This window comes from Lutra lutra, chromosome 1, assembly GCF_902655055.1.
Source record: "Lutra lutra chromosome 1, mLutLut1.2, whole genome shotgun sequence".
NCBI lineage: Eukaryota > Metazoa > Chordata > Mammalia > Carnivora > Mustelidae > Lutra > Lutra lutra.
In genome coordinates this window covers 26,587,834-26,610,831 of record NC_062278.1, presented here as the reverse complement: position 1 = coordinate 26,610,831, position 22,998 = coordinate 26,587,834, and the positions used below count along the sequence as shown (strand labels likewise).

The following is a 22,998-nucleotide window of genomic DNA, read 5'->3' as shown; positions in this document are numbered from 1 at the left end:
TATATCTATACAGTTTGCAACGACGTGGAACTAGAGGGTATTATGCTAAACGAAATTAGTCAATCAGAGATAGACAGTTATCATATGATCTCACTGATCTGTGCAACTTGAGAAATAAGGCAGAGGATCATAAGGGAAAGAGAGGGAAAAATGAAACAAGATGAAACCAGAGAGGGAGACATTCTTTTTTTTTTTTTTTTTTTTTTAAATTTCATTTATTTATTTGACAGAGAGATCACAAGCAGTCAGAGAGGCAGGCAGAGAGAGAGGAGGAAGCAGGCTCCCTGCTGAGCAGAGAGCCCGATGCGGGGCTCGATCCCAGGACTCTGAGATCATGACCCGAGCCGAAGGCAGCGGCTTAACCCACTGAGCCACCCAGGCGCCCCGAGAGGGAGACATTCTTTTTTTTTTTTTTAAAGATTTTTATTTATTTATTTGACAGAGAGAGATCACAAGTAGATGGAGAGGCAGGCAGAGAGAGAGAGAGAGAGGGAAGCAGGCTCCCTGCTGAGCAGAGAGCCCGATTCGGGGCTCGATCCCAGGACCCTGAGATCATGACCTGAGCCGAAGGCAGCGGCTTAACCCACTGAGCCACCCAGGCGCCCAGAAGGAGACATTCTTAATCTCAGGAAACAAATTGAGGGTTTCTGCAGTGGAGGGGTGTGGGATGGGTGGGTGGGTGGGTGATGGACATTGGGGAGGTTATGTGCTGTGATGAGCACGGTGAATTGTGTAAAACAGATGAATCACCCACCTGCACCCCTGAAACAAATAATACATTATATGTTAATAATAAAACAAAGAAAGCCTGTCAAAATCCATCAGCATGTGCCCCAGCAGAAAGAGTTACCAGTGTGTCTGGCACTATGACAAGTAGGAATTAATGTAGCCCCAAGTTAGTACAATATAACTGACCTTTTAGAGACTCTAGCTAAGTTCAGTTTTAAACATCTGCTTGGATATAGGATACCCTCTACTAATAGAAACTTGTATCTCATATGATGTTGGGAGATTCACAATGCTCTTAAAGGAAATTGTATCAAATAAGATGATACTAATATTGGCATTCCATTTCTACAAAGGCACAAACTGAAAACTGGGGACCACTGAGCTTGAACTCATCACTCTGGACACAAATCACATCCTGTTCTATTGAACAGCTGGGGTGTGGTGAGTGTGCTGCCAGCCTAACAGCGGATGCTTAGTCCCTATGTGTGTTTCTTTCTCCAGATTTCACCAGCAGTTTGAGTATCACCACTCCTGATCAGATGATTGAAAAGGCCAAAGGAGAAACTGCTTATTTGCCATGCAAATTTACCCTTAGTCCAGAAGACCAGGGACCACTGGACATCGAGTGGCTGCTATCACCAGCTGATAATCAGAAGGTGGATCAAGTGGTAAGTTCGCTAAATGCTTGCTCACTTAGTAGATGTCCGTTGAACTTCTTAGGTGTCCGTCACTGTAGACTATGTAGAAAGCCCCAGGCTTCTCTGGCTTGTGGTCTGGGTGAGGAAGGCAGTCACTGTGATGGAAAGTGAGGACATGCGTGTAATGGATGAAATGGTTAAGTGGCCTATTTTTTTGTTTTTTTTAAGATTTTATTTATTTGACAGAGAGACATCACAAGTAGGCAGAGAGGCAGGCAGAGAGAGAGGAAGGGAAGCAGGCTCCCCGCTGAGCAGAGAGCCCGATGTGGGGCTTGATCCCAGGACCCTGGGATCATGACCTGAACTGAAGGCAGAGGTTTTAACCCACTGAGCTACCCAGGTGCCCCTGGCCTAAGATTTCTTAGTGAGGGCTTTAAGGAAGAAGAGGAGCTTAGGAATGTTCTGAAAATCTGGAGTTGGACATGTGAGTCAGGGAGTGGTAGGAGGAGGGTATGTGGAGAAGGCTTGATAGATAGCATGGTAGGAATATGCATAATGTGTTAGGGGACAGCAAGTAAACGAGACTTTGTGAAGAATTAGAATTCACCTTTGTGTTTTTTGTTTTACTTTTTAATTTTTTTTTATTATTATTCATTTATTTGACAGAGAGAGAGATCACAAGTAGGCAGAGAGGCAGGCAGAGAGAGGGGGAAGCAGGCTCACTGCTGAGCAGAGAGCTCCATGCAGGGCTCGATCCCAGGACCCTGAGATCATGACCTGAGCTGAAGGCAGAGGCTTAACCCACTGAGCCACCCAGGCGCCCCACTTTTTAATTTTTTTTTAAAGAATTCATTTTTTAACACAAGGATTCTCTTACCAGTATAAGAGTCATCGAGTGTAACAGTGTAATGCAAATACATATTTACAGCAGTCTGTTTTCCATATTCTTCAAGTTAAATATCCTGAATAATTTCTTAAAAAGCAAAACAAAATCTTCATAGCAAAACAATTTATAAGGTATTTAATCTAAAAAATGAAATTGCAAAATACTGTTACAGAAATTTTCCTAATTATGAAGTATTAAGTATTATTAAGTATTATTTTAATTTAGTTTAATTTAGTTAAACTAATAGTTGACTGTAGCAGGGGCCTGGGCTGGAGAAGTTAGCCATCCTTGCTCCCTGTGTGATCTCTTTAGTCAGCAAACAGTGACCATGTGCTATGCACTTAACGTATGCTGGGAAGTGTTTTATAGATTTTAATTATATATTGTTCTTTAAGCCTTAAAACACCCTAAAATGAGAATTTTTATGCATGTGAAGAAGAGGAAATGGAGGCCCACGGTCACACAGCTGGCAACAGATGCAGATGGGGTTTGAGCTGAGGTCTCTTGTCTCCTACTGCACTTTATGATCCCTGGCTCCATCCCATGCTGCCCCCTGTGTTTCATACGCCTCTGTCTTCCTGTAGAACAGGAAAAAGACACCTGCCTCTCATGGTTGTGATGAGAATGCATAAGGATTTTATAAGCTTAAAAGTCCTGTAAAAATTAATTCAGTGCCAAGTCCATAAACATACCAAGTCAAATAGATGTGGTTTGCATCTTAGCTGTGGGACTTTGCAAAAGTTGGTGTGTAAGAGCCACTGCTGCTCTCAGCTTCAGGGTTAAATGCGGGCGGTGCCACACCATCCTTGCAGTGTTGTGAAGAGGAATCAGAATTGCCTGGTGGATGTTAGTTCTCTGTCGCATGACCGCATTTGTGGTACTGTTTTCATGGGAAAATACTAAGAGAGTTTACAAAATAACTAACAGTGAGGACGCATCTTGTCAGACTCATTAAAAAGCTGCTAAAGTGTGTTTATAGCACAATGAGGGATTGAGTATAGTAGACTGAACAAGGGAGTCACTAGTTCAGTGCGGAGGAGGATAGGACAGCCTCGTTTGAGTCAGCTCTGGACCTTTCAAATGCTGCTTTTATTTACTTAGCAAACTGGTAGCAAACTGGTATACATTTAATATATAAATTTTGAAATCTAGTGGACAAAGGGTGGGATTAGCATCACAAGGGGTGATGATACCGAAAAGAACCCAAGTCCCTGCCATCAAGAAATTCCTGCAGAGGACACTGATATTCCGGTTATACTGCCCATAATTAACATCTTAGATAAAAATTACTTGCAGGATATAGACTAGTCGTGTTCTCTGATTATTACTTTAGTTTGGTGCCGCTGCTCTTTGACCCTTAGGTCAAAGATGACCAGATGACCAGAATGAAGGATTTCGTTAGCAAGTGTGAAAAAATTATCAAGTATGTTAATTTGGGTGCTAGAGATGACTATTGTAATTCTCCTCCAAGCCAAGTTTAACACAGAATTTTATTTTCCCTCTAAATCTAGCCTTTAGTTATTTCCATTAAAGCTTATAACAGTGGCCCAGAAAACTCAGTGGAATTAGAAAGGGGTCTTTGCTCTTTGTCTCAGAAGACTAGTTGAAAGGTCCTGTTACCCTGGGCACATATATCCTAAGAGGTTTAAAACTTTGTCTTTTAGAGTCTAGAATCCTCAAGTGCCTCTGACTTTGTATTAAGATAAAAAAAAATGTTGTCTTTCTTGTTGTTGTTAGAGTCCACCCGTAAATTATCACAAGCATTTTTTGGGGAATAAGGGTGGTAGTATTTACCTGATTTTATACATTTGATTGACATACTGTAAGCTCTGAGACTGCTGAAAAGCAGCGTGCATAGGAATTCACACATCTGTGTTCCTCTCCGGTCTAACTAAATTACTCTCTTATGTAGGGCTGTATTACTTACATTGGGTCTTGGCTTTCCTATTGATTTATTAAATTTTTCTTGTGAATTTGTTTTTATTGGAATATAAGGGATGGGTTGGGAAGTGTCACGGGGGTTAGGCCTTACCGGGTAAATGTCCACTCTGATCTGCTTGGGAGAACTTCTGGAGCTTTTTCTTTTTGGAGCTGCTGCTTTGGCTGCCGGCAGCCTCTTCAGGTCCACTGGTGAGTGGCTCCTGGTTTTCCATTTGAAATGAAAGTGTGTGACCATACTCAAGGATTCCATTGATCTCTGTTTTCTTTCTTTTTCTTTCTCCTTCTTTCTTTCTTTCCTCCCTTCTTTCTTTCTTTCTTTCTTCCTTAGATTTTATTTATTACTATTTTTAAAATTACTTTCTTGAGAGAGAGAGAGTGCAAGTGGGTTGAGGGACAGGGGGAGGGGAGAGAGAATCTCAAGCAGGCTTCATGCTCAGTGTAGAGCCTGATGTGAGGCTCAGTCTCAGGACTCTAAGATCGTGACGAGTAAAATCAAGAGTCAGATGCTTAAGTGACTGAGCCACCCAGGGCTCCAAGATTTGATTTGATTTGATTTTTTTTAAAGATTTATTTATTAAAAACACATTATTTGAGAGAGACAGTGAGAGCACAAGCCAGGGTGGGGGGACACACAAGTGCAGTCTCCACACAAGCAGAAACGGGGGGACAGAGGGAGAGGGAGAAGCAGGCTTCCTGCTGAGCAGAGAGCCTGACGCAGTGCTTGATCCCAGGACTTTGGGATCATGACCTCAGTTGAAGGCAGACGCTTAACTGACTGAGCCCCTCTAGTGCACACCCTCCCCATGATTTCATTTTTAATTTTTACACCCATAATGGGATTCAAACTTAGAACCCTGAGATCAAGAATCGTATGTTCTACTGATTGAGCCAGTCAGGCACCCTGTGATGTCTTGTTTTCTTAATACATGATTTGAATAATTGTAGTTTTCCTGATGATACTGTGTTTTTATTCTTTTTTGGATCCTACAGAAAGTACCATGGTGTATCCACAGCTCCTTTAATGAGACAGAGGGCTTGCTTATTTGTTTTTTCCCTGTCTTATTTTGGTTTTCTTTCAGATTATTTTATATTCTGGAGACAAAATTTATGACGACTACTATCAAGATCTGAAAGGACGAGTACATTTTACAAGTAGTGACCTCAAATCTGGTGACGCATCAATAAATGTAACAAATTTACGGTTGTCGGATATTGGCACATATCAGTGCAAAGTGAAAAAAGCTCCTGGTGTTGGAAATAAGAAGATTCAGCTGACAGTTCTTGGTAATTGTTTGTATTAATGTTACTTGTTACCAGAGTAATACAACACAGTTCTGTAGTAGCGGCATTTGAAGTGATCCTAATGTCCTCAAATAACATAAAACCAGCACCATTTTTTGGATTAAAAATGTAAGAGGTGATCACCTTCTTTGTGAAATTCATAAAAGAGTTTAAAGGCAAATGAAAGAGTTTTGTGATATGGAAGAAGAACCCCAAGCCAGGCTTTAGGAAATCCAGGTTTTGTTTTGTTTTTTTTTTTTTTTCCTTTTTTGGTATTTTTCTTAGATTTGCCTTGGCCTCAGCCCGCCTTTTGAAACACGGAAAGATTTAATTATCCTTAAATCTCTATCCTGTTCCATTCAGTTCAGAAGTGATTGTTATGGGCACTTCAAGCTTTTTTCAAACTATGTAACTTTAATAAATGAGATTTCTATGATGAATACTTGGAGTACTTAGAACAGAGAAGATGGAATATAGTAGAACAAATATTAAAGGGATAAGTCCACTAGACATCAGATAATCATTTATATTTTTTTATTTTTTATTTTTTTTAAAGATTTTATATATTTGACAGACAGGGAGAGAGGGAACATAAGCAGAGGGAGTGGGAGAGGCAGAAGCAGGCTTCCCGCTGAGTGGGAAGAAGCCTGTTGCAGGGCTCGGTCCCACGACCCTGGGATCATGACCTGAGCCGAAGGCAGTGGCTTAACCACTGAGTCATCCAGGCGCCCCATCAGATAATTATTTTAACCTCTCTGAGCATCACTGTTTTTCGTCCTTAAGGTAAAGGGATTAGACAGATGATCACTAGGCTGTCTTGTTTTCTCTATGACAGTTAAGAAGGAGATGAGTAAACTGCCAAAGACTGCAATGTTCCATCTTTTCTAGATTCTGTGGTTGTGCACAAGCAGTCTTAATTCCTTCAAACTGAGAAACTGAAAGGTTATTGTTCATAAGTATACTTCTAAAGTCTTAACATGGTAGACTTTACCCAGAAGTACAATGGCTGCCATGTAGAAAAACACAATTGTCTAGCTCTGTTTTATGATAGGAAATTCCCCCGTTTTTGACCTAAGGTGTCCTGTCTTGGGTTACACTTGGAGACCCATTTTTGGAAGGAAATTTGGGTCTCTGGAACTGCCTGGCATGCCTCTAGAAGTAACCAATCAAGGCAGTTCTCCCCCCACATCCACTCTACCTCATTCCTTTTGTTTTAGAGAACTGATTGGTGGTAGGGATGGTGAAAAAGGTAGAGATGTTGGATTCCAGACTCCTTCAAAACATGACCGTTTTCTACAGAATGAGTGTAAGAGCTGGTGGAGACTAGGAGCAAGAATGTGGATTTTCGTGCACTCCAGTGGCAACTTCAGGGGTTGTCTTTGGGAAGACTGCTTTCCACTGACAGCATTGTTGAGTGCGTACACAAGGAAGTCCTGGTAAAAGGCACTTCGTCCTGAATGGCCCTGGTTCAAAATATTTCCTATGGTTTGAAAGCCACTGAACCTGAATAGGGAACCAGGAGAGAGAATATGGTAACATTGGGAACTCTAGCTTCTGTGTCTTCATTTAATAAACACGGAGTTACCTTTCTTTCTCATAAATGTGAAAGCAGGTAACATTTTAATAACTTGTCTGAACTCTTATCTCAGGCCCAGGCATACCTGGCATTATAACTCTGTGAATCTTCTTTTATTTATAACACACTCTCCAGGAAATATTGAGTTGAGATAGAGATGGAATTTTAACTGGTCCGTAATGTACCAGACTATACCTATTACCAGAATTATTTGTTGTGGACCCTGCAGTGGGCAGGTACAGTGGGAAGAATGCAGTTGGCTCACATTCCCAGAAATGGTGTGAATAAGCACAGTATGTGTGGCCGTGTGTATGTTCCCATGGGACCAGGTTCTGTATTGAATTTGCAGGTCCTGACTGAAGGGATCACTACAGCACAAGGCAGCTCATTTTGCAGAAGGAACCTGAGTCAGTAATCACGGTTGGCACATAATGTGGCTAAGCACACTCATGACAGCAGCCATGACCGCCATGCAGGAGAGATGTCCCATTTTCATGAAGCCTCACAATCCAGCATTTCATACCTCAGGATGGATAAGGGAGAAGCACTGACAGTAACTCCTTTTGTTATGTCTGTGGGGGATCACCATGGCCTCACAAGCTGTGAATCCAAACCAGGAAGGGAGGAGGGGTGAAGTGGAGGGTAAGAGGAGAAAGGGAAGTGATTACTGAGGGCCAGTGGGGATGACTAATACTCTGATTTGGCAAGTTGTGTCAGAGCTGGAGGAGAATTTCCTGTAGTGCTCTCTTCCATGTTCTCCGATGAGTCATGGCTGCTGCTGGGAGACACTCCCAGAATTTTCTCTTTAAGTGACTGTTGAATGGAAGCTTATCTGTTAGCTCTACCTGAGACATCTGCTTGGATAGTCTAGAGGAAGCACAAAACGAAGTGCCCTCTAGGGACCAGACCCAGTGTTAGTCCAGTGGAACTCAGTTCACTTGGAGGCCTTGCCTAATACCTTCATTCGCTTCTGGGGAATCTGGAGGAGATGCCACCAAGGCGTTCACAGAGTAATGATGCTTATTCATTGAGCCCCGTGTGCTGTGTGGACATGACCTGGGATGTCTGTTAGCTGCCTGGGTGTGAGGGTGAAGTGTTACTATAGCTTGCCCCATTGCCAGAGCCTGCCCTACTCTTCAGATAGGCCAAAAGTTCATGTGGATGCAACTCAGTAACAAAGGGAATTGATTGAGGGTTAATATATGGCCAAACATCACTAGCACCTTCTGCCCCTTGACCTCTGAAGGGGCATATGATTGAGACCTTTTGATATAAACAGATTATGTTTTCTTGATGAGTAGAACAACAATTAATTGTTTTCCTGTTGTATACAGCCCAGTCGCATGTGGGGAAGCTCAGTGAACGCTGGCCCTGAGGGATTTGTAAGCCATCGGTAAAGGACAAGGCATTTTTTCCCCTATTTTTTATTTTGAAATGGTTTCAAAATAAAATAGAAAAGTTTCTCTAATTGAACATGACTGTTTTCCTCTCTCTGAGTGCAAAAAAAGAAAAGTGTCTTGGGACCCACTTGGAGACTATGCAATATCTTGTTTCTCTTCAAACTTTTGCCCGTGATTTCTGTGCATGACTTCACTCGGAGACAGGGTATTTTGTTGTTGTTCCATAACTTAGCCCATTTATTATAGGCTAGTGGTGTTTTAAATGGTGGAGCTTCTACTGGTCTTTCAGCTCCTTTAGTCACTTTTCTGTGATGGCAGAAGTGCTGTTTATCCAGGCACTCTTGGCTACTATTTTCATGTAGGAGCCACAATGCCAGATCGCCACAGCTCGTCTTCTTCTTGGTTTTGCCACAGAAGGAGCACATGTACTTGGCGTGCTGGCTCCTGTCAATCTTCTGCACCATTTTCCTGAGGGAGGCACCATAACAGGTCCCATATTTGGCAACGATTCTGACCTTCCTGATGCATTTAGCTGTGTTGCTGCAAACTAGTTCTGAGCCCAGAGCACGGTGTTTTCAGCCAAGCAAAAATAGCAATTCTGGGTGGATGATGTGATGTCCCTTACTGGAATTTAGAGTTTCTCCCACAGACTGATGCAGGCCATTAGTGTGGAGGGGTGATGGTAGGGTACGTGTATGGAGTACAGCGTTACTACACTGCTGGAACGCTGCCCGGGTACAAGTTGGTGGACATGCACTTTTTCTTGAGAAGGACTGTTGACTGTGCTAATAATGATCGTGGAAGCAAATGTTCTGGGGACAATGGCCAGGTATTCTGGAACCCCAGGCCAAAGAAACATTAGAAAATAAGATTTTTGTATCTGTAAGTCTTCCTTTGTGGTTTTTATCTTTCTTTCAGTATATGCAAGTGCCATGAATTACGAGTTATCTTCCTGTGGTATAATGGTTGGGGTTGGCATGTGAAAGACTTGCACTTTCTCCTCCCAATGGAAAGCAGGCCCCTCCAGAGTGACACCCAGAAGCCAGGGTTGGTAACTTCTTGTTCTGTTATAGGCAGAGTGTGTATCTCAAGCTCAGTGGGGCCTTGAATTTTTTTCAGCAGCCACTTTAAGTTAACTCCCCATTATTGGATGTATTTGGTTTATGGGAAAGGGATATTTTGTTAGAAAAGATGAAGGTCAGGGACGCCTGGATGGCTCAGTTGGTTAAGCAGCTGCCTTCGGCTCAGGTCATGATCCCAGCGTCCTGGGATCGAGTCCCACATCGGGCTCCTTGTTCTGTGGGGAGCCTGCTTCTCCCTCTGCCTCTGCCTGCCACTCTGCCTGTGCTCGCTCGCTCTCTCTCTTTCTGACAAATAAATAAATAAAATCTTTAAAAAAAAAAAAAAAGATGAAGGTTAGGGTTCGAACACTGTATTACCAATAGATTTTTTGTTTTTTTGTTTTGTTTTTTTGTTTTTTTTTAAGATTATTTATTTATTTATTTATTTATTTGACAGACAGAGATCACAAGTAGGCAGAGAGGCAGGCAGAGAGAGAGGAGGAAGCAGGCTCCCTGCTGGGCAGAGAGCCTGATGCAGGGTTCAATCCCAGGACCCTGAGATCATGACCGGAGCCGAAGGCAGAGGCTTTAACCCACTGAGCCACCCAGGCATCCCACCAATAGATTTTTGATGTATGAAGCAATGCTTTAATATCTCACAATATCTGCTAATTTATGTAGTAAAGGATATATTTGGTAGTTTGAAAAAATGAAGAAAAGAGCTCATTTCTTTGAAGATTCACAGGATGAAATAATTTGCAAAACTGATGTAAAGTTTTTCATTGATGTAGTTCCCCAGGGCAACTGATCAATCTGAAAAAGGAACATATTTGGTTAGGAAAGTAAACAGTGCAATTAAATGCTGTGTCCACCCTTGTTAAAAGGTACAGGCAGTAAGAAGAGTGGAGAAATGAAATCAAATTTAAGTATTATCAAAGAATGTGTGAAGATGTGAGATCATGAATGGCAACCTTTGTTAAAGATGCTCCGCAGTAATTCTTTTGGTCAACTTTGGAAAACAGTTCAAGTGTTTCTTATTGAGTTAAACATGCACTTACTAGATATGATCCAGGAATTACCAAGAAAAAGGAGAATGTGTGAATATTTATGTAGTGTTGAAGCAGCATTTTTTTTTTTTAAATTTTATTTTTTATAAACATATATTTTTATCCCCAGGGGTACAGGTCTGTGAATCGCCAGGTTTACACACTTCACAGCACTCACCATAGCACATACCCTCCCCAATATCCATAACCCCATCCCCCCTCGCCCAACCCCCCTCCCCCCATCAACCCTCAGTTTGTTTTGTGAGATTAAGAGTCACTTATGGTTTGTCTCCCTCCCAATCCCATCTTGTTACATTTATTCTTCTCCTACCCCCTTAACCCCCCATGTTGCATCTCCTCTCCCTCATATCAGGGAGATCATATGATAGTTGTCTTTCTCCGATTGACTTATTTCGCTAAGCATGATACCCTCTAGTTCCATCCACGTCGTCGCAAATGGCAAGATTTCATTTCTTTTGATGGCTGCATAGTATTCCATTGTGTATATATGCCACATCTTATTTATCCATTCGTCTGTTGATGGACATCTAGGTTCTTTCCATAGTTTGGCTATTGTAGACATTGCTGCTATAAACATTCGGGTGCACGTGCCCCTTCGGATCACTACGTTTGTATCTTTAGGGTAAATACCCAGCAGTGCAATTGCTGGGTCATAGGGTAGTTCTATTTTCAACATTTTGAGGAACCTCCATGCTGTTTTCCAGAGTGGTTGCACCAGTGAAGCAGCATTTCTAATGGCACAAAACTGTAGAACCCATTTACATTTCCATAGCAGTGAAACAATAAAAGCCCATCTCCAGGACTGAAAGAATAAAAATTAGCTCCGACTGAAAAAGAAGCAAGCAGACCTGCTATTTACCAGACTAGGAAGATGTGCAGTAAAACCCGCCATTCATAGGGAGTGCTGTTCCTCCCAAGGTTGTGGAGTGGAGGTAAACTAGAAACTGCTGTTGCTTCCCCATTCTTGCCCCCACTTTACTCATCTTTTCCTGGGGTCCTCTGTTGCTAAATGGCCCTCATCTCCAGCGTAATCCCTGCTTCTCCTAATCTTGCCTTGGAAGTAGCCTCATTTAGAACGGGTCCACGCCACTCTTGGCCCATATTCAGAATCTTTCAGGATCTTTCCTCTAATGGTGAGGGGCTACACATCTTTTCCCGTGGAGTTTAGCTGATTGAGCTTTAACATGAGCCCTAAAACTGGAAACCATGTTTGCTGGTGGATGAATGGGGAAGCAAATCTGTATTCTAGTCCCTTGATAGAATACAGCTCAGCATTAAAAAAGAGTGATCTAGCGACTGCATGGATCAGCATCAAAAGACAGTGAATAAAAGGAGTAAGACTGAAAAAAAAAAAGTAAATGGGTATTATTCCATTTATATGATTCTAGGAGCAGTAGAACAAATCTAGTGTGTGCTAGAAATTTGATATGTCGCTGCCTGGGACCAGGGTTGTGGCATCAGATCTCAGCATGAGGGAAATTGCTTGGGAGAGGTTAAGCCGTGCTTGATGGTGGTACTTACACATTTGTTCAAAATGATCCCCCCAGAAGATGCAGTTGTGTTGGTTTTATTGTATGTACATTGTGTTGTAAATTCAGCAGAAGAGTATGAAATGCCAAGGTGTTATTCCAGTGTTTGGAGTGAGTTACAAGGAAGGGGTTTAGCAGCGGCTCTAAACAGTTTCCCAGAGAGACCTGGAGTGTACCGTCAGGTTGACCCTTTTTATAACAGTGCTCTCTGGATGGTTTGGGGTTAATGTAAATGCAGAGTGTTAATTGGTCCTGTTATCAGCATTATTTGTTATAAATCCCCCAAATGGTAAGATAACAGCACTCAGAGGGATATGACATGCCACAGACTCCCAGAGTGCTACCTTCATGTCAGGCACTGAGTAGAGGAACAGGTAAGGATTAGAGGGAAGTGGAAGCCGCCTGCACCACCTTCTTTTTTCGGATGTGCCCCTTGGAATGAAGGAGCCCAGAGCCCCTGCCTGAGAGGCCTGAGCTCATTCGTGCCTGCTTCGTGTTGTGTAGTTGGGTAAACTGGTGCTGGTGACTTCTTACTGTCTTTTGGTCTTGTCACCTTGGAACTCAGGACCACATGATAATGAGTCAGTGGTTGTGCAATGTACTGTGTATTTAATCCTTGCAAACGTAAGTTCTGTTGTCTTGTGTAAAGTTACCATTTACTCTTTTCTCAGTTAAGCCGTCAGGTATAAGATGTTACGTTGATGGATCGGAAGAAATTGGAAATGACTTCAAACTAAAATGTGAACCTAAGGAAGGTTCGCTTCCATTACAGTATGAATGGCAGAAGTTGTCCAACTCACAGAAACTGCCCACTTTATGGTTACCAGGTACTGGTGATATTACAGATTGTACTATATGCCATCAGTTTGGACTTCATCTAGTAGTGGTGCGTGTGTGTGTGTGTGTGTGTGTGTGTGTGTGTGTGTGTGTGTGTGTGTTTTGAAATTCCCAGATACCTCTCCTTTTCTGTACAAAACAATCAGGATTCCATGAGAATTATTCAGTGTTTTATAATGACAACTTAGTGTCTAAATCGTGTTAATGATAATATTTTTATAATCTCACTGCTTAGGATATTATGGTTTCTTTGTTGTATATTTTTTAATTGATAGTAATACTGGTGGAAAATACAATCATAATGTAGACAATGGCTTACTATAATAAGAGTAGGATCTTGAATGCTTTGCCTAGATTTATGATGAAGTAGGATTTCTCTCCACCTCTTCCTTTTCTCAAACTAAGAGGCCAAAACTATATGACTCCTCTGACTCTGAAACATCTTTCTTCCATCTGCAGGGATAAAATAGGTTTTGAAATCGTCTGCACCAAAGAGCCTTTGTGGGGTGGAATTTTTGGTTTTGTTTTTAAAGTAATCTCTAGGCCCAGTGTGGGGCTCAAACTCCTCACCACCCTAAGATCAGGAGTTGCATGTTCTACCAGTTGAGTCAGCCAGGCGCCCCACTGCTTTTTAGAATCAGTGTGCCTCTGCTTCAGCTGAGGCTATATGTGGCTAAGGCAGTCGTGGATTCTCTGGCTTGTGATACAAACGAACTAGAGGGCAGTAACAGCTGGTCCTTGAACAACACAGGTTTGAACCATGGAGGTCCATTTATACATGGATTTTTTTACAGAGCGTACTGTAAACGTATTTTCCTTATCATTTTCTTAATAGCATTTTCTTCCCAGCTTACTCATTGTAAGAATGCAGTATATAACACAGATACAATGTAAAACATGCCCCTCGGCTGTTTATGCTATTGTAAGATTTCCAGTCAAGAGTAGGCTCATTATAGTTACATTCCAGGGACACATGGGTGGCTCTGCTGACTGAGCGTCGGACTCTTGATTTCCACTCAGGTGCTTGCTTATCTCAGAGTCGCGAGATGGAGCCTGTGTCAGGCTCCGGGCTCAGTGCAGAGTCAGTTTGAGATTCTCTCTCCCCCTCTCCCTCTGCGCCCCCTGCTCGTGTGTGCACTGTCTTGCTCGAAATAAATAATAAAATCCTTTTAAAAATTACAGTTACATTTTGGGGGAGTCAGAAGTTATACCCTGATCGTTAACTGTGCAGGAAATCAGAATCCTTACACGCCTGCCCACGCCCCCCTCCCCTGCCATTGTTTGAGAGTCAGCCGTGTCTGCGTTCTGGAGGCGTTCACATGTTTCCATAGACATTTGTTCATACCCAGCTTCCGTTCGTCTCACTTTTACCTGGATTGTCAAGCTTAATATGGTTTGCCTTTACTAAAAACTTAGCAATACAACATTGTAAAGATGGGTTATGCCGTGTACTTCCTTTTTTCCCCATAGACATGAAGTCACCTGTTATATCTGTAAAAAATGCCTCTACTGAGTACTCTGGGACGTACAGTTGTACAGTCACAAACAGAGTAGGCTCCGATCAGTGCCAGCTACGCCTGAATGTTGTTCCACGTAAGTACCTTCTTTCCGTCTGTTGTGATGACGTCTGTTTGCATTGTCTTCATATAGCTTCCTTTGGTTCAGTCAGCAAGTGTGTATTGAGGGCAATGGGATGTTAACTTGGCAAAGCACTCTGTGACTTGGTTATTTGCTATTCTAAGTCATGGGAAGGGGAAAAAATATATAGCCTTTATTATTGTAATGACATTAAGAAGGTAAGAGTTGTCAAATTGATTGTTGTATTTAGACATTAGAAGTATAAGCTATTTAGAACATTCTTCTATGCCAACCAAGATAGCTATGATATTAAAATCTAGTCTAGTTACATGATTTTTATGCTTGAAATAGATTATATAGTCCAGAAGAAAGTTCTTCCAGTGGGTCTTTCCACTGGACCAAAAACTAATAAATGTGTTCCTTAAAGTTAGTATATGCAATACGTGCAATGAAATCAGTCCATTGCTGTGTACCCTTAACCTTCAATATGACTAGATACGGATACAGATTTTTTTTACTATTAATTATTTTCTTATTAACATCTTATTCTAGCTTCAAATAGAGCTGGAACAATTGCAGGAGCTATTGTAGGAATTTTGCTTGCTCTAGTGCTCATTGGTCTTATCGTCTTTTGCTGTCGTAAAAAGCGCAGAGAAGAAAAATATGAAAAGGAGGTTCATCATGATATCAGGTAATTTAGTGACGCAAGAGTCGACTGATAGAATTAAATGTTTTATGTCTCTAAAGCGTTAATTCTCTTAACCATCTGAAGCATTTACCCCGCTAGAACTGGATAAAAGCTCTTTCCCTCAATACATTTGGAAGCGTTTACTTTCAGTTTCAAGTGCACGGAACCGACCAACCTCTGTTGTGCCCTGCCTCCGGCCCTTATTTTGAATCCTATTTTAAGAGCTACTGCAAATGCTTATCTTAAGACTGTCTGCCTTCTCCCAATAAAGTACAGGCATGAAGTCTTTCAAAAAATGAGCAGATGTTGAGGTTTAGAAAGAAAGACTTGATAGTATCAAGTCACATTGGTAATTTATAGAACTGTTAGTAACTGTGATTTTATTTTTTAATATTCTGAACTAGTAGATCTTAACTAGAAGTGTGCATTGCGTTTTAGAACTTGAAAAGAATAACATATGACTTAAATAACATCCAGCAGGTAAATTGACATTTGCTAGGTCTGGCTTGGGGTCTGGACACTTATCTTTTTAAACTGCACCAGAGGTAACTCTGGTGCATATTCTTTGTCATTGCTTGGTATGAAAATTCTTATGTGTAGATTCTGAGTTTTTGTAAATTTTGAATCTGCTAAGTTTTCAGCTAAGGTCTTAGAGAAGTAATTTCCATAACAAAAAAATTTTTTTTGGTGGGGGGAAATATTTCTATAGATGTTAATGCCTTACCAATTACAATGTGTTGGCGTGTTGGCCAACTGTAACTATCGATTGTCTTATCAGTGATAGTAGAGTATGAAGAAATTCAAGTTTGTTCCTTATAAGACAGCATTATAGAATCAAATTTTTGTAAAACTTACATTTTATTATGTATGAAGGAATACACTCTGTAAATGATAGATTTGGGACGAATACACAGTTCATAACATTGTACCTTATTGCAGTTGCTTTTTTGTGTGTCATGCACTCTTTTATATACACGATACTTAGAGGCTCTTTCTTCACCCATATCCATTTTTCATAGCTTATGTACTTGTGGGTTTTTAGAAACTTGTTCTTTGAACTTGTGTTGGGATCTTTGCTTTCTAGGGAAGACGTGCCTCCTCCAAAGAGCCGTGCGTCCACCGCCCGGAGCTACATCGGCAGCAATCACTCGTCCCTGGGCTCCATGTCTCCTTCCAACATGGAAGGGTATGCCAAGACTCAGTATAACCAGGTACCAAGTGAAGACTTCGAACGTACTCCTCAGAGCCCTACTCTCCCACCTGCTAAGGTAGCTGCCCCTAATCTAAGTAGGATGGGAGCGGTGCCTGTGATGATTCCAGCACAGAGTAAGGATGGGTCCATAGTGTAGAGCCTCTGCACTTCCATCTGTGCTTTCCAGGTTTCTTTTCTCCTCTTCGGGTAGGAAGACTGTTCCGTTCTAAATTCTGCTACCGGCCTCAACATATATCAAGAACTTAACCAGAACCTGAAAATTATGCTTTAAAAAGTTTTGTTTGGTTACTGAAATAGTAAAGTTGAACTGAAATCACTAAGGACAGATTGACCAACTGAAAAATATTTCCTTTAAGAGATTGATTTGATAGATTTCTAAATATCAACACTTAAAAGATATAGCACTTTGAATATGAAATCCTAGGTGAAGAAATTGGTGAACTTATATGCACCCTAAGTTGATACTTGAATCATGTGCAAGTGGTACTTCCTATTTTCTACCATTTATTTTTAGGTTGCCTTTCTCAATTAATTTGTGATCTGGAATCCCCTCCAAATTGGTAAAGAAACATCCATGGCAAAAATACTTACGACACATCTATGTTTGTTCTTTTTGAAACTTCTTTGGAAGCTCATTTAAATATGAGTTTGAAACAGCTCTAATAACATAGAAAACACTACAGTGTTCTAGAAATTACTAGTTTTACTTCCGAATCATTTATAGACCTTGTCTATGAAATGATTTCTAACTATTTAATTGTTAGACTGCTATAGGCAACAAGGACATAGTAAGCTCCTTTACATGCTAAAATAAAGGAGCATCTCTCTGATTCATTTAGATACTAGTTAGTGGTGCGGTAGTGAATATGGGTTTTGTTGATGAGTGATCGGATGCCTTGAGGCCTGTGGCCGTCTTCAGAGCAATGACCAGTCAGAACAAGGATGGAATATTTTGCCGTTCCCAACTAAATACTAGCCCTTGAGGTGATATTTTTCTAATAAGAAAAATTATGACTCATTATTTGACAATTACAGTTTGAAATTCCCCAATCATTGGTTCCAAATTTAAAAACATTTTTTCAGTGTTTTAGGGGGGGTGGATTATGTTGGTGTTGCACAATATATGTTTTAGAAACATGTAATCCTACATTTACCACTTGAATGTGGTTCCTGGAGGTTATTTTCTTCATAGACTCAGAATGATGAAATACATTTTCAGCTAGGAGGTGTCCTCCATCGATTCTGTATTTCAGACTTAGGAGGATGTATAGTTCTTTTATGGCCAACATGTCCTTGTATAGTTGCAGAAAATCAAGGTGAGCTTTGAAAAGAGTGAGTCTTAGTTTTGTGAAAGTGATTTATTCTTTAAAAAAAAAAAAAAATGAGAGAGAAATAAAAGGAAAAGGAGTAAAAGGTATACTCCTAACTGCCAAACATGTTAAATACTATTGTAGTAGAAGAAAGTGAGTTTATTGTATTTCCCTTAAGATTGTGAGGGAGTGTGGATATAGTAAAATGAGCCAACAGTTTCTTTATAGTAAATAAGGTTTGCAATAAATTATTTCACTAGCTCTAAAACCTTTCCCTAGATTTTGATAGGGAGTCGGTTTCTGTTGATCTCTTCGGGTGCTGTGGTGGTAAATGCTACATTATAAATTAATGTTCGTATGAATTTGAGATTAGGCAGAGTATTGTGTATACTTTTTAATGCTGAACTTAAGCTGAATGTCTGTGTAATGGATTAGTGTATAGTTTTATATATTTGGAAGCATTTTTTAGTAGGTTTTTAACCCTATATATTATTGCTTTTATACTTGCGTTAACATTTTCATCTGTGCCTTTGGGTAATTTTAATTTTTACTATGAATTTCTGGTGCCTATGAGCTAGCTATCACCTGAAAGGTGCTTAGAGGTGAAGGTACTGTTAAAAACACATCACTGTGACACCTTTCTCTTTCATACTTTGAATCTTGCCTCCTCTTCCCTCTTCTTTTTGGGTGCAACTTAACCGATTGTGTTATTCATAAAGATTCTCAAATTTCAACATCCCCAGCACTCTTTGACTGTGTATGATTTTGTAAAAGTAGCTATTTTTGAATGCCAGATGTTTGGCCTGTTTTATATAATAAATTTATAAGATACTGTAAGAATAAATAACAGATCACAGACTTGGATAATAAAAGCATTTGATCCTTCCCATCCCCAGTTTTCGTACAGTGAAGATTACTCTGTCAATCTAAGTAGGAACTACGGTAAAAGGTGGACGTGTCCGCCTCTCTAAGATGTGGCTCTGAGTAATCAGACTCTCCCAGAAGCGCTTTCAGGTCCACACCGCTTACAGCCTGAGAACAGAGCTCGAAAAACGTCACTTGTGTGACCTGAGAAGACCCGCTGGGTAGGATTAAGTTTTGAGGACAGAGTTCAGTTTTAGACTTAACTTCTCCAGCTATTCTCATTATAAATTTCAGTTGATCCAAAAGTCATATCGGTCAGGTACTGATAACTTCCCAAATAATTCTCAGCAATCATTCAGTTGAGCTGGAAGTATTTCTTCTAGAATAACTTAGTAATCATCAAGCAATTCAACCAAACCTGGCTATTCAAAGCATTACCATGAGAAAGCCAATCCAGGCTGCTCCAGAACGGCCCTGCATCTTTGAGGAGAATCCATTTGATTCTGTTTGACACCTGAGACTTGACACTGTCTTTTTGAGTTACACAGGATCATTTGGAAAGAAATGGTACTGGCAAGGATGAGTTCTGTGCTTAGAATATGTAGTTCACTGGTGTTCTTTCTCTTATTGGCAGTCTTACCAGTATTCCCCTCTTTGAGAACCCCCCCAAATTTCTTATCAATTTTACTGATGATCAGTTTATTCAGACAAATAACTTTCTTTAAATGTGGGCTATCTGCCATGGAGTGGTTACTTTGGAAACACAGTCTGAGTGTGTCTTGGGAGGGTTTAGTTGAAGAAATGCAGTTAGATTATGGATATGAAGAAATATCTGATTTTGTTAAAATGCTAATTTTTAAGATTGAGTTCTGGAAATTTGGAGCAAGTGAAGGGGCAAGTAAACATTTTGATTAAATATAGAAAGAACTCATTGCATGAAGTTGGATATTCAATTCTGTAACGTATGGCTTCTTAAAATAACTACTCTGTCTTTCTGTGTGCGTGGGGCATGTAAATTTGAAGTTCTATGAATGTTTAAGGTTTTTTCCTAATCTGTTCATCTCCACAGTGTTTAGGGCTGTCAGATGCCTTATTCCAGTGTGAACAGAAAAAAACAAACATTTTATGTAGTTAATGCTTTGATGTGTCACGTAAGGAGTAGTTTGTAGAAAATGTTGGCACAACTTTAACTTTTTAGTGGCTTGTGACATTATATATATGTATATATATCTTCATAAAATTCTTGTGTTTGATAGTATAAATGTTCTGGGCAAGTTTTAATATATCAAATGCCTTTAGATAGTCTTGCGATAGAGGCAACACATTCTGCAGGTAGAGTTTTTACTCATTTGCCTATTTTGACACCAAAAAAGGTCCATAACTGAGCACAAATTCTACAATGTTACAGAAGTAAGGAAAAATAATGAATAAACTTGTAAATTGTGGTTCTGTTTGTCTTATATAGGGTGACATCACTAAACAATTTCTTCATCTAATCTCTTACTATTATTTAAAATCAAGCTTTTATAAAAATACCCCATTTTTTAATTTTAAAAGTATGGTGAATATCAGTTGGATTTGGTTGTGAACACTAAAAGCTCCAATCAAGGAAGAACTCTGGGTTTTCTGCTAACTTAATGCTGTAAGTGTTAAGAGAACCACAATTTATTCACTTATTCTCATTCCTAACTGTGAACTTTTGTGATAAATACACTTGTACTATTAAGAAAAAATATTTTGACACTTGACATATGCAAGTAGAGAATTGATAAGTGTCAGTTTCAAAAATGATTTTGTTTTTAAAGTTTCTGGCTTATGTATCCAATGGTGCACATTCTGAAATTTGTAAGAACAAAATTTGTTTTAAAAAAATGAAAAACTTGCTCTAGTTTTGTGACCTTGTGTACTTTTGAAATAAAATCAAGAAAGCAGTTTTCTGCCTCATGGTGTGGCTTTATTGTGCCTTTTTAAAAATGTCTACTTTATAAAACTTTAGTATGCTATTCCTCAGGGTTTCCTTTTTTCTCCCCTTCTTGCTTCCTTTTAAACAGAATAAAGATCAAACTGTCACACATCAATGAAAACATATCAGACATTCTTATATTTCCCCACTCCTGTGCATTTATGTGACACCAAATAACATAGTATTTCGGGTTGAAGCCTCCACAAAGTTGTGTGATCTGTTCACAATTTATAGCGTTAACTCAAATTTGAGTTCTTAAAGAGTAGCCTTGAATACATAAATATCTAGTTGTGGTTTCAAGTTTTCTTGCTGATTCTAAACAATGATCTCAGAAAAGAAAACAATGAGGTCCTAATACTTTTGTAAGAAGACATTTTTTTTTTTTAAGATTTTATTTATTTATTTGACAGAGATCACAAGTAGACAGAGAGGCAGGCAGAGAGAGAGAAGCAGGCTCCCTGCTGAGCAGAGAGCCCGATGTGGGACTCCATCCCAGGACCCTGAGATCATGACCCGAGCCGAAGGCAGCGGCTTAACCCACTGAGCCACCCAGGCACCCTGTAAGAAGACATTTTTAGGGATGTTTTGTTACGATAGAGTTTTTCAGGGTTAGCACCTTTAGAGCCTTTGGGCTAGATAGTCCTTTACTGTGAGGGACTGTCCTTTGCCCTGTAGCATGTTGAGCAGCAGGCCTGGCCTCTTTCTTCCTCCGAGATGCAACAATCAAAAATGTCTCCAAATATTGCCACGTGTCCATCGGGGTGGAGGGCAAAATTACTCCAGTTGAGAACCCCTGGTTTATACTGAGGTGAAATTTTCACCCCAGAGATGAGGATAGGCCTTGCCATCAGACTTGTCTAAATTCTGCTTATGACTAAGTGCTTTCCTTAGCTTCACTTTCCTGGTGTTCAAAATGGGGATAAAAATACTATATCCTGGGGGATGCTGGATGGTTCTAAGAGTGAAACTACCGAGTAAAATTCAATGCCTTTAATTTAGACCATATTTTAACCCTGTAGCTCTAAAGGCCAGATCATATTTCTGGTTAAATAAGTACCAGATGGCAAAACTGATGAAATAGAGATAAGATTGAATATAAAATAATTTGTTTTTAGTTAAAAATGGTCTAGCTTTAAGCCTAAGGTGTAATCAAATGTAATTCCTAAATGTAATAAAGGCAGCAGTGAAAAGATCATGAAGCCAGTCCTAGGAACTCAGGTCAGTTTTTCATTCATGCTGGTGTTTCTGAAATCGAAATCAAGTGTGATGTGTTGTTTCGTTACTTAAGTGATTTTTCTAAATTTGATAACTATTTATAGAAAAAGTTGTTGCAGGAAAAAAAAAAAAAGCAAAGAAAACTCTAGAGTGATTGAAGAACCAAGAAGTAAATTTCAGGAAAAGGTCCTTGATGCATCAGTTTGCTTCTTGTTTTACTAGTGAGCTGTGAAAATTCTAACTAATGGAGAATGAGAAAGCGGGGAGAAGATGCAGGAAATTAGAAGTAAAAACCAATCCTCTTGACCTGATATGAAAGATCTTTCCAGGTTCATTCCATGTCTCTGTGTTTTATTTTCTCCATGCCTTCAGGTGTGCCTTTATGCCGTAGCCGTGCTCGATAGCTAAGGGGCCACAGTTCCATACCTTTGTCAGTGTGTAATTTGTTAAGCCAGAGAGCAGCCCTGCCCTGCAAGTGTAAGTTCAGTCGTTTTTCCTGATTTCCACCCCTGCCCCTCACTTATAAATTAGAGGTGCATCTGGGTCCTCAACATCCCCAGTAAAGTCTTTTAGGGCCCAAATCCTTTGCATTCCAGTTGTTTAACCTGCTTAATACGTCCGTTTACAAGTTTGAAGTGGATTTACTCCCCTCTATCCTCAGTGCCTAACTCTGACTTGCATAGTGCTCAATAAATGTTGAGTGAAGTTTTAAAAAGGAAACTGAGCCCTTGGGACATGTCCATTGATTTCATATGTCTCCTGTGTTCCACAAGACAGCTGTCCTGGTCGCTTCCAAAAAGACCATGTCTGGAGAGAAAGGTGGAGTGAGTATGTGTGGGGAGAGGAATGTACACACGGCTCAAAGTTAACTTGCACGGGGGTGCCTGAGTGGCTCTGTTGGTTACGCGTCAGACTCTTGGTTTCAGCTCAGGTCATGATCTCACAGCTGTCGTGGGATCGAGCCCCATGCCAGGCTCTATGCTCAGTGCAGAGTCTGCTTCAGATTCTCTCTCCCCCTTCCCTGCACCTCCCACTCTAGGAAATAAATAAAATGTTTAAAATACAGTTAACTTGCACAAACACAGAAGGGGGTGACCTGATCGAATAGGAGCAAACCTGGAGAAGTAGAGAAGCATTTTAGAAGGAAACTTGTAAAACCCTGCTGAGAGATGCTGAGTAGTCTGGAATGAAGTTAGTGACCGTTTTCTCTCCAAGGTTATTT

General features: G+C 40.3%; 1 protein-coding gene across 3 annotated transcripts in view; it reads left to right on the top strand.

The window, feature by feature from the left end:
- CXADR (CXADR Ig-like cell adhesion molecule) overlaps positions 1-22,998 on the top strand; it is a 58,754-nt gene that overhangs the window by 22,573 nt on the left and 13,183 nt on the right. Inside the window, exons 2-7 of one of the 3 annotated variants that reach the window (XM_047721788.1) lie at positions 1,231-1,397; positions 5,274-5,478; positions 12,780-12,935; positions 14,416-14,538; positions 15,076-15,214; positions 16,296-16,422. In XM_047721788.1, the coding sequence (XP_047577744.1) occupies positions 1,231-1,397; positions 5,274-5,478; positions 12,780-12,935; positions 14,416-14,538; positions 15,076-15,214; positions 16,296-16,422 (917 nt within the window). Of the gene's footprint in view, positions 1-1,230; positions 1,398-5,273; positions 5,479-12,779; positions 12,936-14,415; positions 14,539-15,075; positions 15,215-16,295; positions 20,126-22,998 lie in introns of those variants that run through there. The other 2 variants (XM_047721780.1, XM_047721774.1) reach the window with 2 other exon arrangements.